Source organism: Leptonotus elevatus, chromosome 7 (assembly GCF_054856555.1).
Source record: "Leptonotus elevatus isolate MCC_2025b chromosome 7, RoL_Lele_1.0, whole genome shotgun sequence".
NCBI classification, from domain to species: domain Eukaryota; kingdom Metazoa; phylum Chordata; class Actinopteri; order Syngnathiformes; family Syngnathidae; genus Leptonotus; species Leptonotus elevatus.
Genome location: NC_141245.1, coordinates 3,610,503 through 3,627,094, shown reverse-complemented (window position 1 = coordinate 3,627,094; position 16,592 = coordinate 3,610,503). Strand labels below are relative to the sequence as shown.

Below are 16,592 nucleotides of genomic sequence, written 5' to 3'. Positions count from 1 at the left end.
AAGTACTTGCGGAAGGGTTTTAATTAGCTTGTTTTTGACCACGTGTTACAAAATATTTGTATAATGTTCGTTCTCTGTTCCACTTGTGAGGAGTTCAGTTGTTCTTTGCCTTTGAACAATTTTCCATAATTACTGTTAAGATGTCCTTAAGGAGAATGAAATGCTTATTGATTTTTTGAATACAGTAGTTCATATTTCATGTTCGCATATTAAATGTTCAATTTTTGCTAAGTTTTTTTAATTTATTTATTTATTTTTACCAGCATATGCAAATACTAGCACGCTGTTGTGTTATCCATCCATTCATTTTCTTAACTGATTATTACTCACAACGGTCGCGGGGGGTGCTAGAGCCTATCCCAGCTGGCTTCAGGTAGTAGGCGGGGTACACCATGAATTGGTTGCCAGCCAATCGCAGGGCACACAAAGAAAAACGACCACCCACACTCGCAACCACACCTACGGACAATTTAGACACTTAAATCAACGCATGTGTTTTGGAATGTGGGAGGAAATTGGAGAACCCAGAGAAATTCCACGCAGGCACGGGAAGAACATGCAAACTCAACCCAGGAAGGCTGGACTCGATCTCATGTCCTCATCATTGGGAGGGAGACATGCTAACCAGTCATCCACCGTGCCTTCCGCTGTTGTATTAATAGATCATAATTTTTTATATTCTCGTATCATCATCATGCCTACATTTATATCCAGAATTAACAAAAGCGTCTAATGTCAAAACAGATCATATAAAGAGACAGTTTGTCCATACCCCCCTGTCACCACCCTGTGACAGAGCCATATAGTAAAAAACAAAAACAAAACAAAAAACATTTCTTTATCCAACAAAAATATGAAAATGTGAACTTGGAAAGATGCAAGTTTCATATCCTGAGTGGCTGAACCATTGAGTAAGATGTTAATTTGGTGTGTGTGGAGTTGGGAGAGTCATGGATACAGTTGAGTCCATATTTCGTTTTTTAAGGATTATGCATTGTTTTTCCAGAAAAAAAGTATTGCTTCCAAACTGTTCATAGTAGTGGACAGTCTTCCATTTTCCTATTTTTAGTTTTTGAATGAATGGGGTTGAGGATAAACCCGTCCAACGGGACCTTAGCAACTAGTTAGTTAATAATGATATATATAAAATATAATATAGTATAATAATTTAGCAACAGCCAGTAATTTATAAACAAAACTGGTAAATGTGACGGGGTGGTAAAATAAACCGAGGGACGCACACAAATAATAAAATGTTTATTAAAAAATAAATAAATAACGATTTTATGGAATCAGTGACACACTTATACTCGTGGAAAAAATAAAGGTTTGAAAACAAATCTTTAATTAATGTTATGTTGGTCAATATGGGCATGTGAAAATGGCAATGTACGCATGAAAAATTAAATTAAAAATAGTATGTCACTCACAAAAAATATATATAATGTAAACAACAACACTTCAATTAAAACCTTTAAGCTTTACTTAAACACTTTATAAAACGTTGTGGACTCAAATGGCACTCGTCAGATAGAATGAGTCTATTTTTTTCCTTTTAATTTGAAAGATTACATTTTGCAGCAGATAAAACCCCAACATTTTATATTTCATCAAAGTTAAGTTATGTAAACGACTTGTGTCGCAACTTGCACCTGAAGTCACCTAGGACTACAGAGAACCAATCAGTAGAGCGTTGTGTATGAGTGAAACACGGAACACGGAAATGACCTCGAGACTCTTCAATGACGTCACATTCCTCGTTCAAGAGGAGCTATGTTAAAATGAGCGCCGGACTTTTCAAGGATTTCCCGTCCTAATTGATTCTAAACGCGGCGCAGTTTTACCAAAATCAACACAGATAATTGGGCCAACACCATGACGGAGGAAGCAAACTCTGCGGTAAGCTTTCTATGAATCCCCATACGCGAACACGTTATTTAATTTGTTTCCATGTAGAGGGAATCTATCAAAACAAGAGTTTAATTGATTATGTGTTACCACTATAATGTTTTGACTGCACATTGAATGTTGAATCTTGAACCACGCGTGAAGCACATTTATTGCTGGATGCAAGCGGACAAACACCATTTCCGCATAAGGTTGGCAGGCGGCGTTCCAATTGGCCAATGTTGATGTCTGTCATTGTATACAAGCTCAGCATTGGATCTTGAAATCCTGAGGCGTTGCCTGACAAACATTGGCAGCAGATTGTGAAGAGTTTGAATTTATGAATATATGTCGTTTACTTGGCTTGAATAACACCAAATGAAAACAATAGCGAACAACAGTGTTTATGTACGTAATAGCTGGACTGACCTATCTAAACTTACTTAAAGTGCTATTAAGATTTACGCCTACAGGTTCGGTTTATTGTAAAGGTAAATGATGGACAGCTAATGGATCTGAGTAAGACGCTTTATTTTTTTTCAAGGGTAAGTCAACCGGCTGCTTCATGTTGTAGCAGCTAGTAGTAACTGAAGCTTTATTTATTAATAAGCATCGGACCACACCTTATACACTGAGCTGCCCCTCCCTGCTTCGTATAACGGACTCAATGCTGATGCTGCTTATCTCTTGGCAACAGGGGATGAATTGGGGCGGAGGTCCTGTGAATGAGGGCTTGTCTTCTTAAAAATAAGACTACTGTTCAGTATCTTGAGGCTGTATGACTTCAGCACAGGTCCCTACTACGACACAGCAGGCAGACATAATAGCTTCTACAGTTCACAAACTGAGTTATGGAGGAAGAACAGTTCAAGTATATCACGGTGAAGTCAGATTCTGGTTTACAGATGAGGTGCATTGACGCAACATCAGAGGAGGCATGTGAGTGCTTATACTTTGTTTTTGTTGTAGAATGGTGATGGGAAAGTCAGCCGCCTCATCCGGATTGGAACCCGCAAGAGTCAGGTACGGTATTGCATATATTGGGTTATCTATTTAACTATGAAATGTCTTTTGAGTATTTATGTGATATCTTTGATATCCAGTTTAGGATTCATGGACTTGTGTACCCTCTTTGTCCTTACTTGTAAGACAATTCAGCATACTAGTATAATGACTAGGGCACACGAATAGAATGACTGTGTCTCACCAGTAATATTTTTCTCTCTCAATATTAGTGCCACTTTTGACCTATTAATACGCAATTTTACCTCCTTTGTAAACTACTGTGCGGCACCAGTAACACTACTATACCTAGTAGACATGTCATGTACAGGTGTGGCTAAGTTTGGTCCTCGAGAGCCACTGTCCAGCCTGTGGTCCATGTTTGTCTCCACTAACACACTTGATTTATGATCAGGATCGTTATCAGGCTTCTGCAAAGCTTGCCGATGAGCTGATCATTAGATTCAGCTGCGCTGAATGAGGGAGACATGGAAAACAGGCTGGATAGTGGCTCTCGAGGACTGAACCTGGCCACCCCTGCACTAGTAGCATTCTTAGCAATGATATTGAATGAATGTTCAAAGAAATTAAAGCTATTTGAGCATGTATTCCATATCCTTAAAAAAAAAGAAGAGTTTATTACTAATAGCAGAATGTAGTTGTCAATTAGTGCAGTTCAACTGAATATCAAGGATTTCAATTAAATGCTCAAATGGTTTTGAGCATTTGATTCTGCTCTACTCTAAATTTCAAACTTGGAAACAGCTTTACTGATGCACAACCACCAGTAGATGACATCATTGCCCCATTTATATGAGTTAAACACAGTTTGAGAGTCCATGGGACAAATGGCTGCATTTTCTGCGACCTACATTTTTCTACTGTAAAGGCAGAAAGGAGAGTGTCTAATCTGTAATTTGGCAAAATTAGTGTATATATAACTATTGAACCCAATATCCTGTGGGAAATGAAAATTTTGAAATTTTGTAAATGGATGGCTTAATTTTTGGTTTTCCATTGTAGGTGGCAGTCACGCAAACACTAACGCTGTGCACTGTTTTAATATCTTGCAAGTCTATGTTGCATTTAAAACTAATTCAAAGCATTGTGTTTGTGTAGTTGGCTCGCATTCAGACTGACAGTGTAGCAGAAAAACTTAAAGAGCTGCACCCTGACATCCTTCTGGAAATTGGTAAGAATCAACACTTGAAACATTTTCTGTCTTCATGAATTTTATTCATTTAATTTGATCGTGACGGAAAGGTTTTTGATTATTTTCTTTACAACGTGATCAGGCCTGTGAAAAAAGTTTTGGTGTTGATGAGGATGGTATAATTGATTAGCCTTTATTGGTATTTTTAAATTATTAATATTATTCTCATTTTTTCTTCATCATTATTATGGTTATTATTTATTCAGCAATGAATGTTTGTTGCAAAATGATGGCAAATTGCCGCAATGAACTTCTTGGCTACACTTAGAGTAGAAGGAAAACTCATATATTGTCTACGTCACCTCTCGCCCATTGTTAGCTCACCTGCGACCCAAACGAGGACAACAGTACTGTGTAAAAAATGGTTTAATGGACAGATGGATTCACCATTCATGACTATTGAGTGTTATTCACCTAACAGTTTTTATTTTTTATTTTTTTTTATTCATGCTGTCTTCTCTCTTTCAGTTGCCATGTCAACAATTGGGGACAAAATTCTTGACACAGCTTTATCGAAGGTGCAGTAAGGCTTGTTTGTCATCAGTGCGCACATTATAAAGTACCCATTTGGGATTTGTTAAGAAATTGGACAACTTGAGCCTGTGGACTACTAACTCACGTGTTTTGTCAGGTGCTGCCTATAAAGCAAGTGACATGTTAACATTAACAGTCATACAAGTGGTTTAGAAATGTCTAATTTACTTCTACTTAATTAATAAAATTTTACTTTATGTCTAACATACTTTTCTGAAAAATGCACCCTACTTAATCTTGAGCCGCTTCATACAAGACAATGACTCAAAACTAGAGATAGACCAATATGTTTTTTTCAAGGTCGACACAATACCGATTATAGTAGTCAATGAGGTCGATAACTGATATTTGGAGCCGATATTCAATTCAATTCCCAATTATTTTTTCCGGTCTTTAAAAAAAAAAGAAAGAAATATAGGGGACAGAAAGAATTAAAACGTATAACTGCCCTTGATCAATACGAAAAAATTATCAACACAAAATAAATGACAGCAAGCAGTCAAGACTTTCAATGTAACAATTAAACAAAATAATTCAACGGCATGACCTTGTGTGTATATATTTTTCCAATAATTGTGCTTTTATACATTAAAAAAATACAAATAGACTGAGATGATTTAGTTTTATAATCCAGTTTGTTCCCAAAACTGACACCTTGAGTTGAAATACATCGTTCTTTTTGTTTTGTTATGTATTTAGGTTTGGAAAAAATATCTGTTCCTCTTAATTATTTTTGTACTCAATTTCCGTAAAAAAAAAAAAGGGTACAATTTCATGATGGGCTTTGTACATTATAATAAGGCGGTTAAACTCCATCAATTCACAAAAATAATAAAGTTTTTATTTGTATAAATATTGCATAAAGATAAAGTAAAAAAAAAAAAAAGAGCCTGATACCGATATTTGTAATGACAAATATCTACGCTGATAAATGTACTGCCAACACAACAAAATACTTCGTCAGGGGCAAAAAGTGGCAAAACAAAGGAATTGACCTCGCCATTCCAATCCTTTTGGAGGGGACTGTATATGGTGACTATTTGAGCGAAATCAGAAACATTTTTTTTGTTCAATACAGATTGGAGAAAAGAGTTTGTTCACCAAAGAGTTGGAGATTGCACTGGAGAAGAATATGTGAGTAACACTGGCCAACTCAACCCTGGCGTCACTTACAGGTCACCCGATGACCCGCACAAAGCGGAAACATGCAGTCGATCATACTACCATACTGTCTGAATGACGTTTCAAAGCAGCTTGTGGATGAATGAGAAACACTGAAGCTGCAAAGTCTTTCTTTTTAGCCACATCTCGGGATGAAGCAGAAATCTTCAAAGCATGCTGACACTTGTGAATGCTTGTATTATTCCACAAGGAGATGAAGCATGTCCACATGATCACATGACTGTGTCCCGCAGGGTGGATCTGGTCGTCCATTCATTGAAGGACCTTCCCACCACGCTGCCTCCAGGATTCACCATCGCAGCTGTGCTCAAGTGAGTAGCACCTCCTCTCATAGTGTGTGCCTTTCCATGAGACACTTCAAGTAACCTAACCGTAGTTCAGCAGCAGTAGGAGTGGTCGTTTAGTCTAGAGCTGTCAAAATGTATTGATTAATCGATTATCAAACTAATCAACAACTAATTTAACTAATTGACTAGCAGCCATTTTCACTGAAGCAACTCTCTTCACTCCTGGCTGTTTTACTGGATGTTGACTGATTTTGCAAGGCCCACAGAGTATTGTGTTCTATTGCTATAAAAACATGGAAACTACTAAAAGAAAGATTAGAGTCTCTTTCATTAGGAAAAAAAGTTATATTTCTATCTGTTTCTGTTTTACAGCAATTAGCATTAGAATATACCTAAGTTTAATCATTATTCACAAATCTGTTTAAAACTGTGGGGGAAAGAGATTTTTGCAACATGGCCCTGGTTTGATCTCTTATACTCTGCTGCCACCTGCTGGTCGTTTTTCTAATTACTATCATTGCTTCACCAGTTCAGGGGCTGCACCAACGCCTTCTGTATGCTCTAACATTAAAAAACATAAAACATTTATAATTACATAGTTGGGAGCATGGTCATATTTAAAACAGAACGTATTTTTATGTTTTTGGGAGCAAATGAGTTAATAATCAAGTAATCGTTCTGCCATTTTTTAAATTGTCCAAATCCTCTGATTTCAGCATATCAGCAGTAATTGTTCATTGATTTATGTAGTCCTTGAAAGAAGACTGATTATCTTCTGTGTTTAATCAAAATAAGACATATGCAAACAACTGTTTTTAATTTGGGAAACATTGACCTAACCAGTAACATAGTACAACATCAATCGATTCTAAAAATATTTGATAGCAACAGCGCTAGTTTATTCGACCCTGCTGCCCCAAAATGATATCAACTGATAGAGAAAAAAGTACTCTTTGATAACTAAATAAAACGTTAATTCTGCCGTGTTTTGAATTTATGCAATATGTTTTTCCAATTCTTTTGCAGTTGTATTTTCCACCAAAATTTATATTGAATGTATGTTGAATTATAGTAAATTTTGTTTATTTATTTATTTATTATTTATTTAACTGTAGTTTTTGCATATCATTGTTTCATGCTTATAAAAAGTTCAAGTGATAAAGCAACATTTTTTTTGCTTATTGTTGCAATCTAAATTATGATTTACTAACTTGTGTTTATGCCACACTTGTTTGGTAGAATTTTGTGAAGTTGTCGACGTGAACACTTAAAAGTTAGTTAACAACTCAAATAAATGAAGTACAGTAATTTTTGGACTACAAGGCGCACCTGACTATAAGCCGCGCTAGCTAAATTTGGGGAATACTCGAGTTTGTTACACATGTAAGCCGCACCCGACTGTAAGCCGCATGTGTTTTAATGTTACCGCACCGGGTTCCCGCTAATTTATTTTCCATAATGAGGGTGCAAATTGTGTCGCTCTCGTTCGGTCTCTCCTACTGCATTTGAGCTCACTTGGTTTGTTTTGCTCTGCTTGACGTTCTTGCGCTTCCTTTATAGTGCGACCCTTGTGATCTGATGAATAAGCCGCACCTTTGTATTAGCTGCAGGGTCGAATGCAAGTAAAAAACGTAGTGGCTTGTAGTCCAGAAATTACTGTAAACAAATGAACTGCCTTCCTGATTAATTCATGGTTCATTTGCCTTTATTTTAGTGTAAACCTAACCTAGATCAAAACATTTACTTTGTGTATATTAAATTTGATACTGTTTATTGCAATACATATGAATTTATTGGTTGTGTTTGTTAAAAAATACTTGAGAAGAGAACCTTGGAAAAAAAGTGCATATTAATTGCAATTGCAATAATGAGGGGTGTAAAAAAAATTACAATTTGATTATTTTTCACAACTGTTCGGCCCTAAGAAGTAGCCATCGTTTTCGTTTAGTTTTTAACAACCTTTGCAAAATTAAAGGTTGGCGATTCCACTGTACTTAAGTGTTGTTTCTTTCAGGAGAGAGAACCCCCATGATGCTGTAGTACTACATCCAAAACATGCTGGGAAAGCGTTGGAGTCTCTCCCAGAAAAAAGGTACCGGTACGCCCCACTCACTGAAAGCAGCTCGCTAACAACAAACAACTTCATGCTGTTTTTCCCGTGCAGTGTGATTGGCACCAGTTCGCTGCGTCGTTCTGCTCAGTTGAAGAGGAGATTCCCCCACTTGGAGTTTAAAGATATTGTATCTTTTTTCAGGATTAGTTTGAGCATTTCAATTGTGTACACTAACTACAAGTCATCTCAAATAGAACCACAGTCATAAACATGTTGATAGATTAGGATTTATCAATCAAAATAAAATCGAACATGAAGTGTATCTGGTGTACCTAATGTAGTGGCCAGGAAGGGATTGATTGTATAGCTTTGGAGCTGTGTTTCCTAAGCTGTCTCCTCCAGCGTGGAAACTTGAACACGAGGCTGAAGAAACTGGACGAAAAGGAGGATTTTGCTGCCATCATCCTTGCTGCTGCTGGTCTAAAGAGGATGGGTTGGGAAAACCGAATCAGCCAGGTTCCATTTTGTTTTTTGTGTGACTTTATAAAGTGGCAAATTTGCACACAAAAAAACTCATAAATTTACGAGAAATACACATAGCATAGCTATAGTCTAATCATTAGTGGTGGTCATTCGTTGGTGGTTAATGGGAGACTGTTAATAAAATGAAATGGCAGAATGGAGACAGATTCATTCTTAATTCCAACTTTACTCGTCATACACAGCAGTCAGAGCGACAACACTTCCTTATTCCCTATCAGATGACTCCCTATCAGCTGACTAACACTAACTAATCAGAAGCTAGCATACTTTAGGTAAATGCAAGTGAATGACAGAGAGCAGCAGATTCGTCACATCAACTTAGATACTTGTACAAAAAAAAAGTATGAATGTGTAAATATACATTTTAGCAAATTAACTTAAATGCTTGATCCATCGCTGGCCGTACCCAACGCTTCAAAGAGTGAATGCTTAACATGATATGGTTAATCTCTGTTAAAGCAATTACTATCTCCTTATTTGAAAACCCGACCGAAAACATCCAAGTAGTACGCTACGTGTATTTCTTGTAAGTTTCTGAGTTTTTTTCTCACAAATTTTGCCAATTTGCCACTTTATAAAGTCATAAATTTTAAACTTTATGAAATAGCAAATTTAGGAGTTGTTTTCCCGCAAAAAATTGCCACTTTATAAAGTAACAAATTTAGGATTTTTTTTCTCGCAAATTTGCCACTTTATAAACTCGCCAATTTGCCACTTTATAAAGTCGCAAATTTAGGAGTTTTTTTGTGCAAATTTGTCACTTTATAAAGTCACAAGTTTTTTTTCTCTGAATATTGCCCCCACCCTCTAAAAATATATATTTATACGTGGCCCTAATACCCGTCGTACCTTTTTGTTTGGTAGTCTGTAGTTTTTCCTGTGAGATTTGTTCTAATTTATTGTAATCTGTACCTTGGCTCATTAAAGGTTGTGAAACACTCATTCTAGTAATCTGGCATTTAACATATCGTCTGTCCTCCGCTAGATCCTGGAGCCCGATGATTGCATGTATGCTGTTGGACAGGTAGCAACAATGATTGCTTTATTCCTGAGTTTTGTGGAAAATCACTAGTTGTCATAGCAGTGTTTTTCATTTATTTATTTATATGTTTCTTTTTCCTCAGGGCGCTCTGGCCGTGGAGGTTCGAGCCAAAGACACGGACATCCTGGAGATGTTGTCTGTGCTAAATGACACGGACACTGTGCTGCGTTGCATAGCTGAGAGAGCTTTTCTCAGGCACCTGGTATGCATGAGCTATTGACACCCCCCCCCCCCCCCCACGCACACACACACACACACACAAACTAACTTAACTTTTTAACCAATACATAAAAAAAAACGTTTAGTTTTTAAACATTTATTGAGGTACATTTTATTGAACCTTTAAGTGCAAATCTTTTAAATTGTATGATTTTAGGAAACGACTGTTTAATTGGCCGGCCCATTAAATTGGCTGATTATGGCCTATATATACTTTAACTTTGTTACCCCAAATACTGAATATATAATGAAATTTGTTGATAAGGTCATTTTATGGATCTGTGATTCAAAACAAATTAACCAGCAATGCTTAATTGGGCAATGCAATTTGAACAAGTCATTAACATGGATGTCACTATTTTACACACAACCTAAAGTCACCGTCTATTGAAAAAATAAAATAAAATAATAATATAGTGCAGCATAAATAAAACATAAATGTGTTAAATATGACACACATTCAACTACAGGCAAAACAAACACACATAAGAGGACGGATGTCCTTATAATTTCATTAATTCAATGCATTCACCACACAATGCATTCTGGTAGTCGAAAATCAAATTATTTTTTTGAACAACATTTTTACAGTTGAACCCCGTGCTATCTATGGGCTGGCCTGCGAAGAGCGAAAGTACACGTATATGTGACACCCGGTGAAATGCTTTGGAGGGTGGAAAAAGTCATATTTATTAGGTACATATTTTCAAATCGATCGGGCGATTAATTGGTATATGTATTTTTTTCCGCCAAAGCTCAGCATCTGCATCGGTTTAAAAAAAAAAAACAATCGGTCAGGTCCTAATTATTATATAAATTCAGTTTTGTAAGCCCATTGTTATTGTTTAAGCAGTGGCTTACAATACCATAATAATATGAAATCTATCATTTTAGGAATACAGTCAACCCCTGCTTTTCACGACATGTGAAAAGCTGCCTATAATTGATGTCTGTTGAAATGCAATAGAAGGGGAAAAAACAGTTAATTTTTTTTAATTTAAAAGATTCTTCCAAAATATGCTAGTTAACATTCAAGATGCCTTTTCCATGAAAACGGGGGGAAAATTCCACCTTACACTTAAAATGATCTTTTAAAAATCTAAAAGGAAAAACTCCTTTAACATGCCAGTGCGCGGGTGTGGAATTGTGCGTATGCAATGGTCAACTATAAAAAACAAACAAAAACTTTTTCTAGTTTTTGATGAACACTTAGGCCTGCTTTGCTGCTATAGTTTAATGAACTTGGCAGTGGTACTACTTGGCACAAGTACTTTTTGGTGCTACCTCGTGTCAACAGTTTTAAGAACCACTGGTCTTAAGGAAGCGCCTCAACTGACTTCAAATTGTTCCCTTGGCACCAAGATGCCACCAGATGGCGACAAAGCACTGCATTTATAGCTTTGGCCTGAACAAAACAACTGCTATGTGATCATTTCAGCCAATAACAGGATCGATTCCCAAAAACATGTAAGAATGCTGAACCAGCAATGGGATCAAGCGTGATTTGAACATTACTTTTTTTTGTTGAGAGAACTCAGTATTGTTCATTCGGTAATCTTACCGATTCAACATGTCATCATCATTGCTCACTCTCTTTCTTTCTTTCTTTCTTTCTTTCTGTTTTGTGTGTGTGCGTGTGAGTTTGTGCTCATTAATTAATTGATTGAACATTCCTAATGGTCATACAATTTTAAAAAGAAGTGGAGTTCAATATTTAATGCACGAGTGGCAGCTTTTGTTTTTGCATGTTAATAGTTAGCGCCTTTATTTTATCTCCTGTGAACAACAGGTTAGCAAGTGATTAGACTCTGTTCTGTGCACATTGCTGTAAGGCTTCACAAACAAACCAAAAGAGGGGGGACACACACAATTTGCCTAGTAAATAATCCTTCAAATTAAATCTCATCAGAGTATTTTCAGATTTTGTGTGATCATGTGCCACATTTGAGGCGTGAAGTTTCATAGTTTGTGCTGGGCATCGACGTCCTTGTGCAGTTTGCTGATGAAAGTGTCATTTGCAGGAGGGAGGCTGCAGTGTTCCCGTGGCTGTGCACACACAATTGAAAGACTCGCAGGTACGTCATCATGTGATTCATCATCTAAACGTTTGGCAACACGTTCTTTTGCAATTTACTATGACTTTACTATAACAATGGCTACAACATTCTAATCAAGTAGGACAGTAGATATGCTAATGTCGAAAAATCTTTTATACACTGAATTATTAAACAAAGAAACATGAGGGGCTGGGGGGTCGTGTGGGGAGCGCGGGGGCTGTGGTGCCTGGCGGGCCTGCCGTGCCCTGTCCTGCTGCGTTGGGTTGGGGGCGCGGGCCGTGTTGGGGTGGGGGCGCTCCTGGGTTTGCTCTCCGGCCGGTGGCCCCTGCGGGGCCCGGGGGTTGTCCCTTGGTGCTGCCGTGGCCTGGGGGGTCCTGGGGTTGTGCTTGCTCTGTCCTGGCCGGGGTTGACGGCTCCCCTCTTTGGTGAAGGTTTTCATGCATGCCAGATCCACTACACCAGCATCTATCGAAATTCAAACACAATCTGCTTCTCCCTCTGGTCGTTGAATCGGTGGAGGCTGATGCCTTTGGATCTCACTCTGCTTCATCTGACCTTCCTTCCTTTCCTCAGTCTCTCCATTGGTCTCTTGAGGTCTCCCTAATTTGTTGGAATTTAGATGTTTCTGGGGTTGGTGAAAGACTCTGGTTGGTAACCCGGTGTGTAGTAGGTAATGTCTGGTCGGTGCTGGATTTCACTTTCCTTTCTTTTCTTTGATCCTTCCTCGGGTCTCCTGACAACCTCACGACTCTAGTATTCGGTTTAGGTGAACGGTATGGGATTTTTAATAGGTTTTAGGTGAACTAATGAGTACATACACACTCACACGCACGCACACATGCACACACACATACACTCGTACGTGCACATACTCACGCATTTCATAAATTGAAATCAGTTTACAATCTACATATTCTATACCAGTGTTCTGCAGCCTGCGCCTCTGGAGCCATATGTGGCTCTTTAGTCTGTGGATCTGTTAAAAATTAGATGGGTTTTTTTCACATTAATTTTTTTAGATAAAATATTAAAATCTGAAAATTACCATAAAATCATGTCTTTGGAATAAAAAAATTTTAAAGTCAGAAACTTGAATAATTTTTTTAAAAGAAGAAAACACTCAAAAAGTAACTATAAAATGTCCAAAAACAAAAGAACAAATCACGATAATTACCATAAATTATTCAAAAAATTGCCAGAAATGTCAGAAAATTTATTTAAGTAAAGGCTGTAAAGAAAATGTCCAAAAACAAAAGAAGAAATCCCGAAAATTACCTTAAAATATCCCAAAAATTTGGAAAATCTATAGCAAAAAAAACCCAGAAAAAAATTACAAGAAAATAGCCATAAAATGTCAAAAACTTACGAAGAGGCAGAAAATTACCATATGTCCATAAAATTGCCCAAAAAATCATAAATTTGACATAAGGGCAGAAAAGTATAAACATGTATGAAAAATGACCCCCCCAAAAAGATACAAAGACGAAAGTTAGAAGAAAATGAATGTGTACATATTGGATGCTGCTGTCCTATTTTTTGTTTTCTGGTGCAGCTCTAATTAGCTCTTGGGCCCTCAGGACATTAAACAAACCCTAACACAATGTTCCTTTCATTACAATGTTCAAAGATTTTGCGGCTCCAGACAGATTTTTTTGGTTATGTATTTGACCTAAAATGGCTCTATTGTCAGTACATGTTGCTGTCCCTTGTTCTTTACCAATGCAATTTCATTTCAGTTTTATTTCAAGGTGTAGTTTTACATTCGTTACCAAGTTGATGATTTTTCATAGATAAGAAATGGCCTCTGCCTGCCAGGCAATAATGGATACAAGTGTCATTTGTTTGGTTATGGCAAGCGTATCCACATTTCGAAAACGTTACTCATTTGGTCTCGTGTGTGCACAGCTTTACTTGACGGGTGCCGTGTACAGCCTGGACGGTTCCGACTTTCTGAAGGACACAATGCAGACCAGCATTGCTACTGCCCTTAAGGTAACATGGACATCATTAGACCTACTGGATAGATAATGTCACCACTAGTACTACTAGTAGCACACAGTTGTCAACTAGTGCACCCTAGTTGTTCTACTGGTGCATAGTAGTGGAAAAACATTATTATTAAGTAGGGCTTGACCGATTAATCGGCCGATTATTGGCCTTCAAACATCGGCCATTTGGGCCAAATAGCCGATTATTTTCCCCCTTAAAACATTATCATCAAAGAAAACCAAAGTTTCCGCTGTGGAAGTACCCCGAATGCACCATTTTGCTTGCCGAGCATTAGCAACCAGTAAGTGTGTAGCGTATGTTATTCTATTGTCCCGAAGCGTCCTTTAAACTGTTTAATGACACCTCAGTTGGAGTTAACTGTAAAACTAAACACACGATGATAAGAATTACATTCAATGTGTATTTAAATACAAAACATGATTCATTTTAAAACATCGCTAGCTTAGCGCTAATGCTAAACGTAAAGGGAGGATTCCATTCAAATGCTAACAGTAGGTTAAATCGACTTCAGGAGTGTTTTTCCTTCAAATAACGACTATCCACACACAACACATACCCACAGGTGAGATGACACTTCACAAAGGCACAAATTCTTCCCCAATGTGTGAAAAAACAGTTATTTTAATAGAATTCAATCGCAACTTTCTTCTGTACCTAGTGTGTACACCATGGATGAATGGCACCACACTGCCCCTAAGAGGCCAAAACGCTAGTTTTCTATTATTTTAGTTTATTCTATTCTTATTTAACTTTCTTATTGTTTTATTTTGTCATTGTCCTTTCAAGTTATTCTTCAAGTTGATATTCAAGGATGCAAGCATCCAAGATTTTTTTGGTGTGGTCTTAACACATTTCCACATGCCATGGCACGAAATACAATCCCCGAGGTCCCAGGTTAGCCCAGTAAGTCCCAAGACTTGTGAAAAATATATAAATATGTAAACGAGTAATAATGGTTTAATTATTGGCACATCAATCTATACAATAATGTTGTATACTTCATGAAATTTGTTAAGGTCATACTATGGACTTGTCATTCAAAGCAGAGAATCTTAATAGCCAAAGTTTGAGCTTAAGTGACCCCCATTGAAAAGGAATTTAGGGTGATGGATAATTTTATGCATTATATATAGTTTTAAATAATTGTCAGATTAATCTGTAATCAGTATTTTTTTCCTGCCAAAAATCAGTATTGGTATGCATATCGGTCGGGCCCTATTAATAAGACATACCCATTCTACTATCAGCTACCCTGGCTACCATTTTGAGCACTTTGTAACAAATGGGTGTTTCAGTGTCAGGACGTAGTGGACGAGCAGGTTCAGCGTGTGGGGGTGACGGCCATCAAGATCTGCGGCGGCTCTCAGGACAATGCCGAGCGTCTGGGGGTGGACCTGGCCAACTTGCTCCTGAGCAAAGGCGCCAAAGAGATCCTGACTGTGGCCCGGCAGCTCAACGACGCCAGATAACGGCCGCCCAATTTGCTTCATCATCACGGCAATCCAGTTAGGTCGTTGACAGCCTCCGTAGCGTTTTGCAATTGTACCAACAGAAAACACCTCACCAAGACCAGTTGTCGCTAAAAGGATGTCTTAAATTCATCAAGATTTAACGTTTAGACTTGCAGTGACAACATTTTGTAGGTTTGAGCTATTTTTAGTTTAGCTAGATGTTCTAGTCATGAGTATTATTAACTTGATACTCATCACATTCGTAAATATTCCAACTTTTATATATATATCCATAAAAGAATACAAATAAAAAACTGAATTTTTGGTAACGTTTACTCGCAAGATGCTGTACTCACAACACCATAAATATTTAGTTTGCATTTAACTTTCTCAAATGTTTGAAGCCAACTCGGACGTCCCGACAGTGTCCCGACAGGAAGTCGGTTACAGCCAATGAAGGCAAACCTACAAATGACTGAATACCTCAAACAACATCACTTTCAATACATTGCTAAATTGTGCCACAATGCCTGGTAGTGGAAAATGATACTTTTATTGTGTCAATGGGAAGAAGTTTTGATAGTATGTGATAATTATTATACTAGACTATTACACTTTTAATGTTGTGTACCTCAAGGTGCACTAGTTATGGAATCCATGTTCAAAAGATGTTGTCTGGGTTACATTTGGCTTTTTTCTAGATAATTTTTTTAAATTAATGTGCTCTATGTATAAATGCACGGTATCTACTTTATAGATGCTGCCATTCAGCCTGTAATACACACACAGTAGGTTTGAATTTTATTTTTGTTTTACATAGTCTTTATTAAAGTATTTGCTTTTACCCCTTGAGTTCAATGTTAGTCCTGTTTTCAGCTTTAAATGTTAACTTTTTATTTGTACACTTTCACAGTACTCATTGTTACATTCATAAGCTATTAAGAAATTATTTCCCTCGTCTGTCTTTTTGTTTTGTTTACCCTGGTGTGAATGTGGCATCTATTTAAATCATTGAAATAAAATTATAATATTTTTTGTGTCTAATATTTTCTTAGAAATCTACACTGAACAAAAACTAGGGATGGGCGAGTACATCGGGCCGATACTATACA

General features: G+C 37.3%; 1 protein-coding gene across 3 annotated transcripts; it reads left to right on the top strand.

The window, feature by feature from the left end:
* Window positions 1–1,739: 1,739 nt before the first annotated feature.
* LOC147170396 (porphobilinogen deaminase-like) lies at window positions 1,740–16,513 on the top strand. 3 transcript variants are annotated; one of them, XM_086079947.1, is made up of 15 exons: window positions 2,212–2,432; window positions 2,585–2,768; window positions 2,857–2,910; window positions 4,009–4,081; window positions 4,571–4,620; window positions 5,715–5,770; window positions 6,052–6,129; window positions 8,120–8,197; window positions 8,270–8,345; window positions 8,561–8,674; window positions 9,687–9,725; window positions 9,826–9,945; window positions 11,984–12,037; window positions 13,925–14,011; window positions 15,325–16,513. In XM_086079947.1, exons 2-15 carry the CDS (start codon window positions 2,739–2,741, stop codon window positions 15,496–15,498), a joined length of 1,083 nt encoding a protein of 360 aa, XP_085936073.1. In that variant the 5' UTR covers window positions 2,212–2,432; window positions 2,585–2,738; the 3' UTR covers window positions 15,499–16,513. The 3 variants fall into 3 exon arrangements, with proteins under 3 accessions (XP_085936075.1, XP_085936073.1, XP_085936074.1); XM_086079949.1 differs by lacking the exons at window positions 2,212–2,432; window positions 2,585–2,768 and adding an exon at window positions 1,740–1,899; XM_086079948.1 differs by lacking the exon at window positions 2,212–2,432 and having other exon boundaries at window positions 2,519–2,768.
* Window positions 16,514–16,592: the final 79 nt, after the last annotated feature.

What these genes read in the sequence shown, in the direction of transcription:
- LOC147170396 (XM_086079947.1), top strand. Translation starts at nt 2,739, where the DNA reads ATGGAGGAAGAACAGTTCAAGTATATCACG. An exon ending in TTGACACAGCTTTATCGAAG is followed by an intron (nt 4,621 to 5,714) that starts GTGCAGTAAGGC and finishes TGTTCAATACAG; the next exon opens with ATTGGAGAAAAGAGTTTGTT. An exon ending in ACCATCGCAGCTGTGCTCAA is followed by an intron (nt 6,130 to 8,119) that starts GTGAGTAGCACC and finishes TGTTTCTTTCAG; the next exon opens with GAGAGAGAACCCCCATGATG.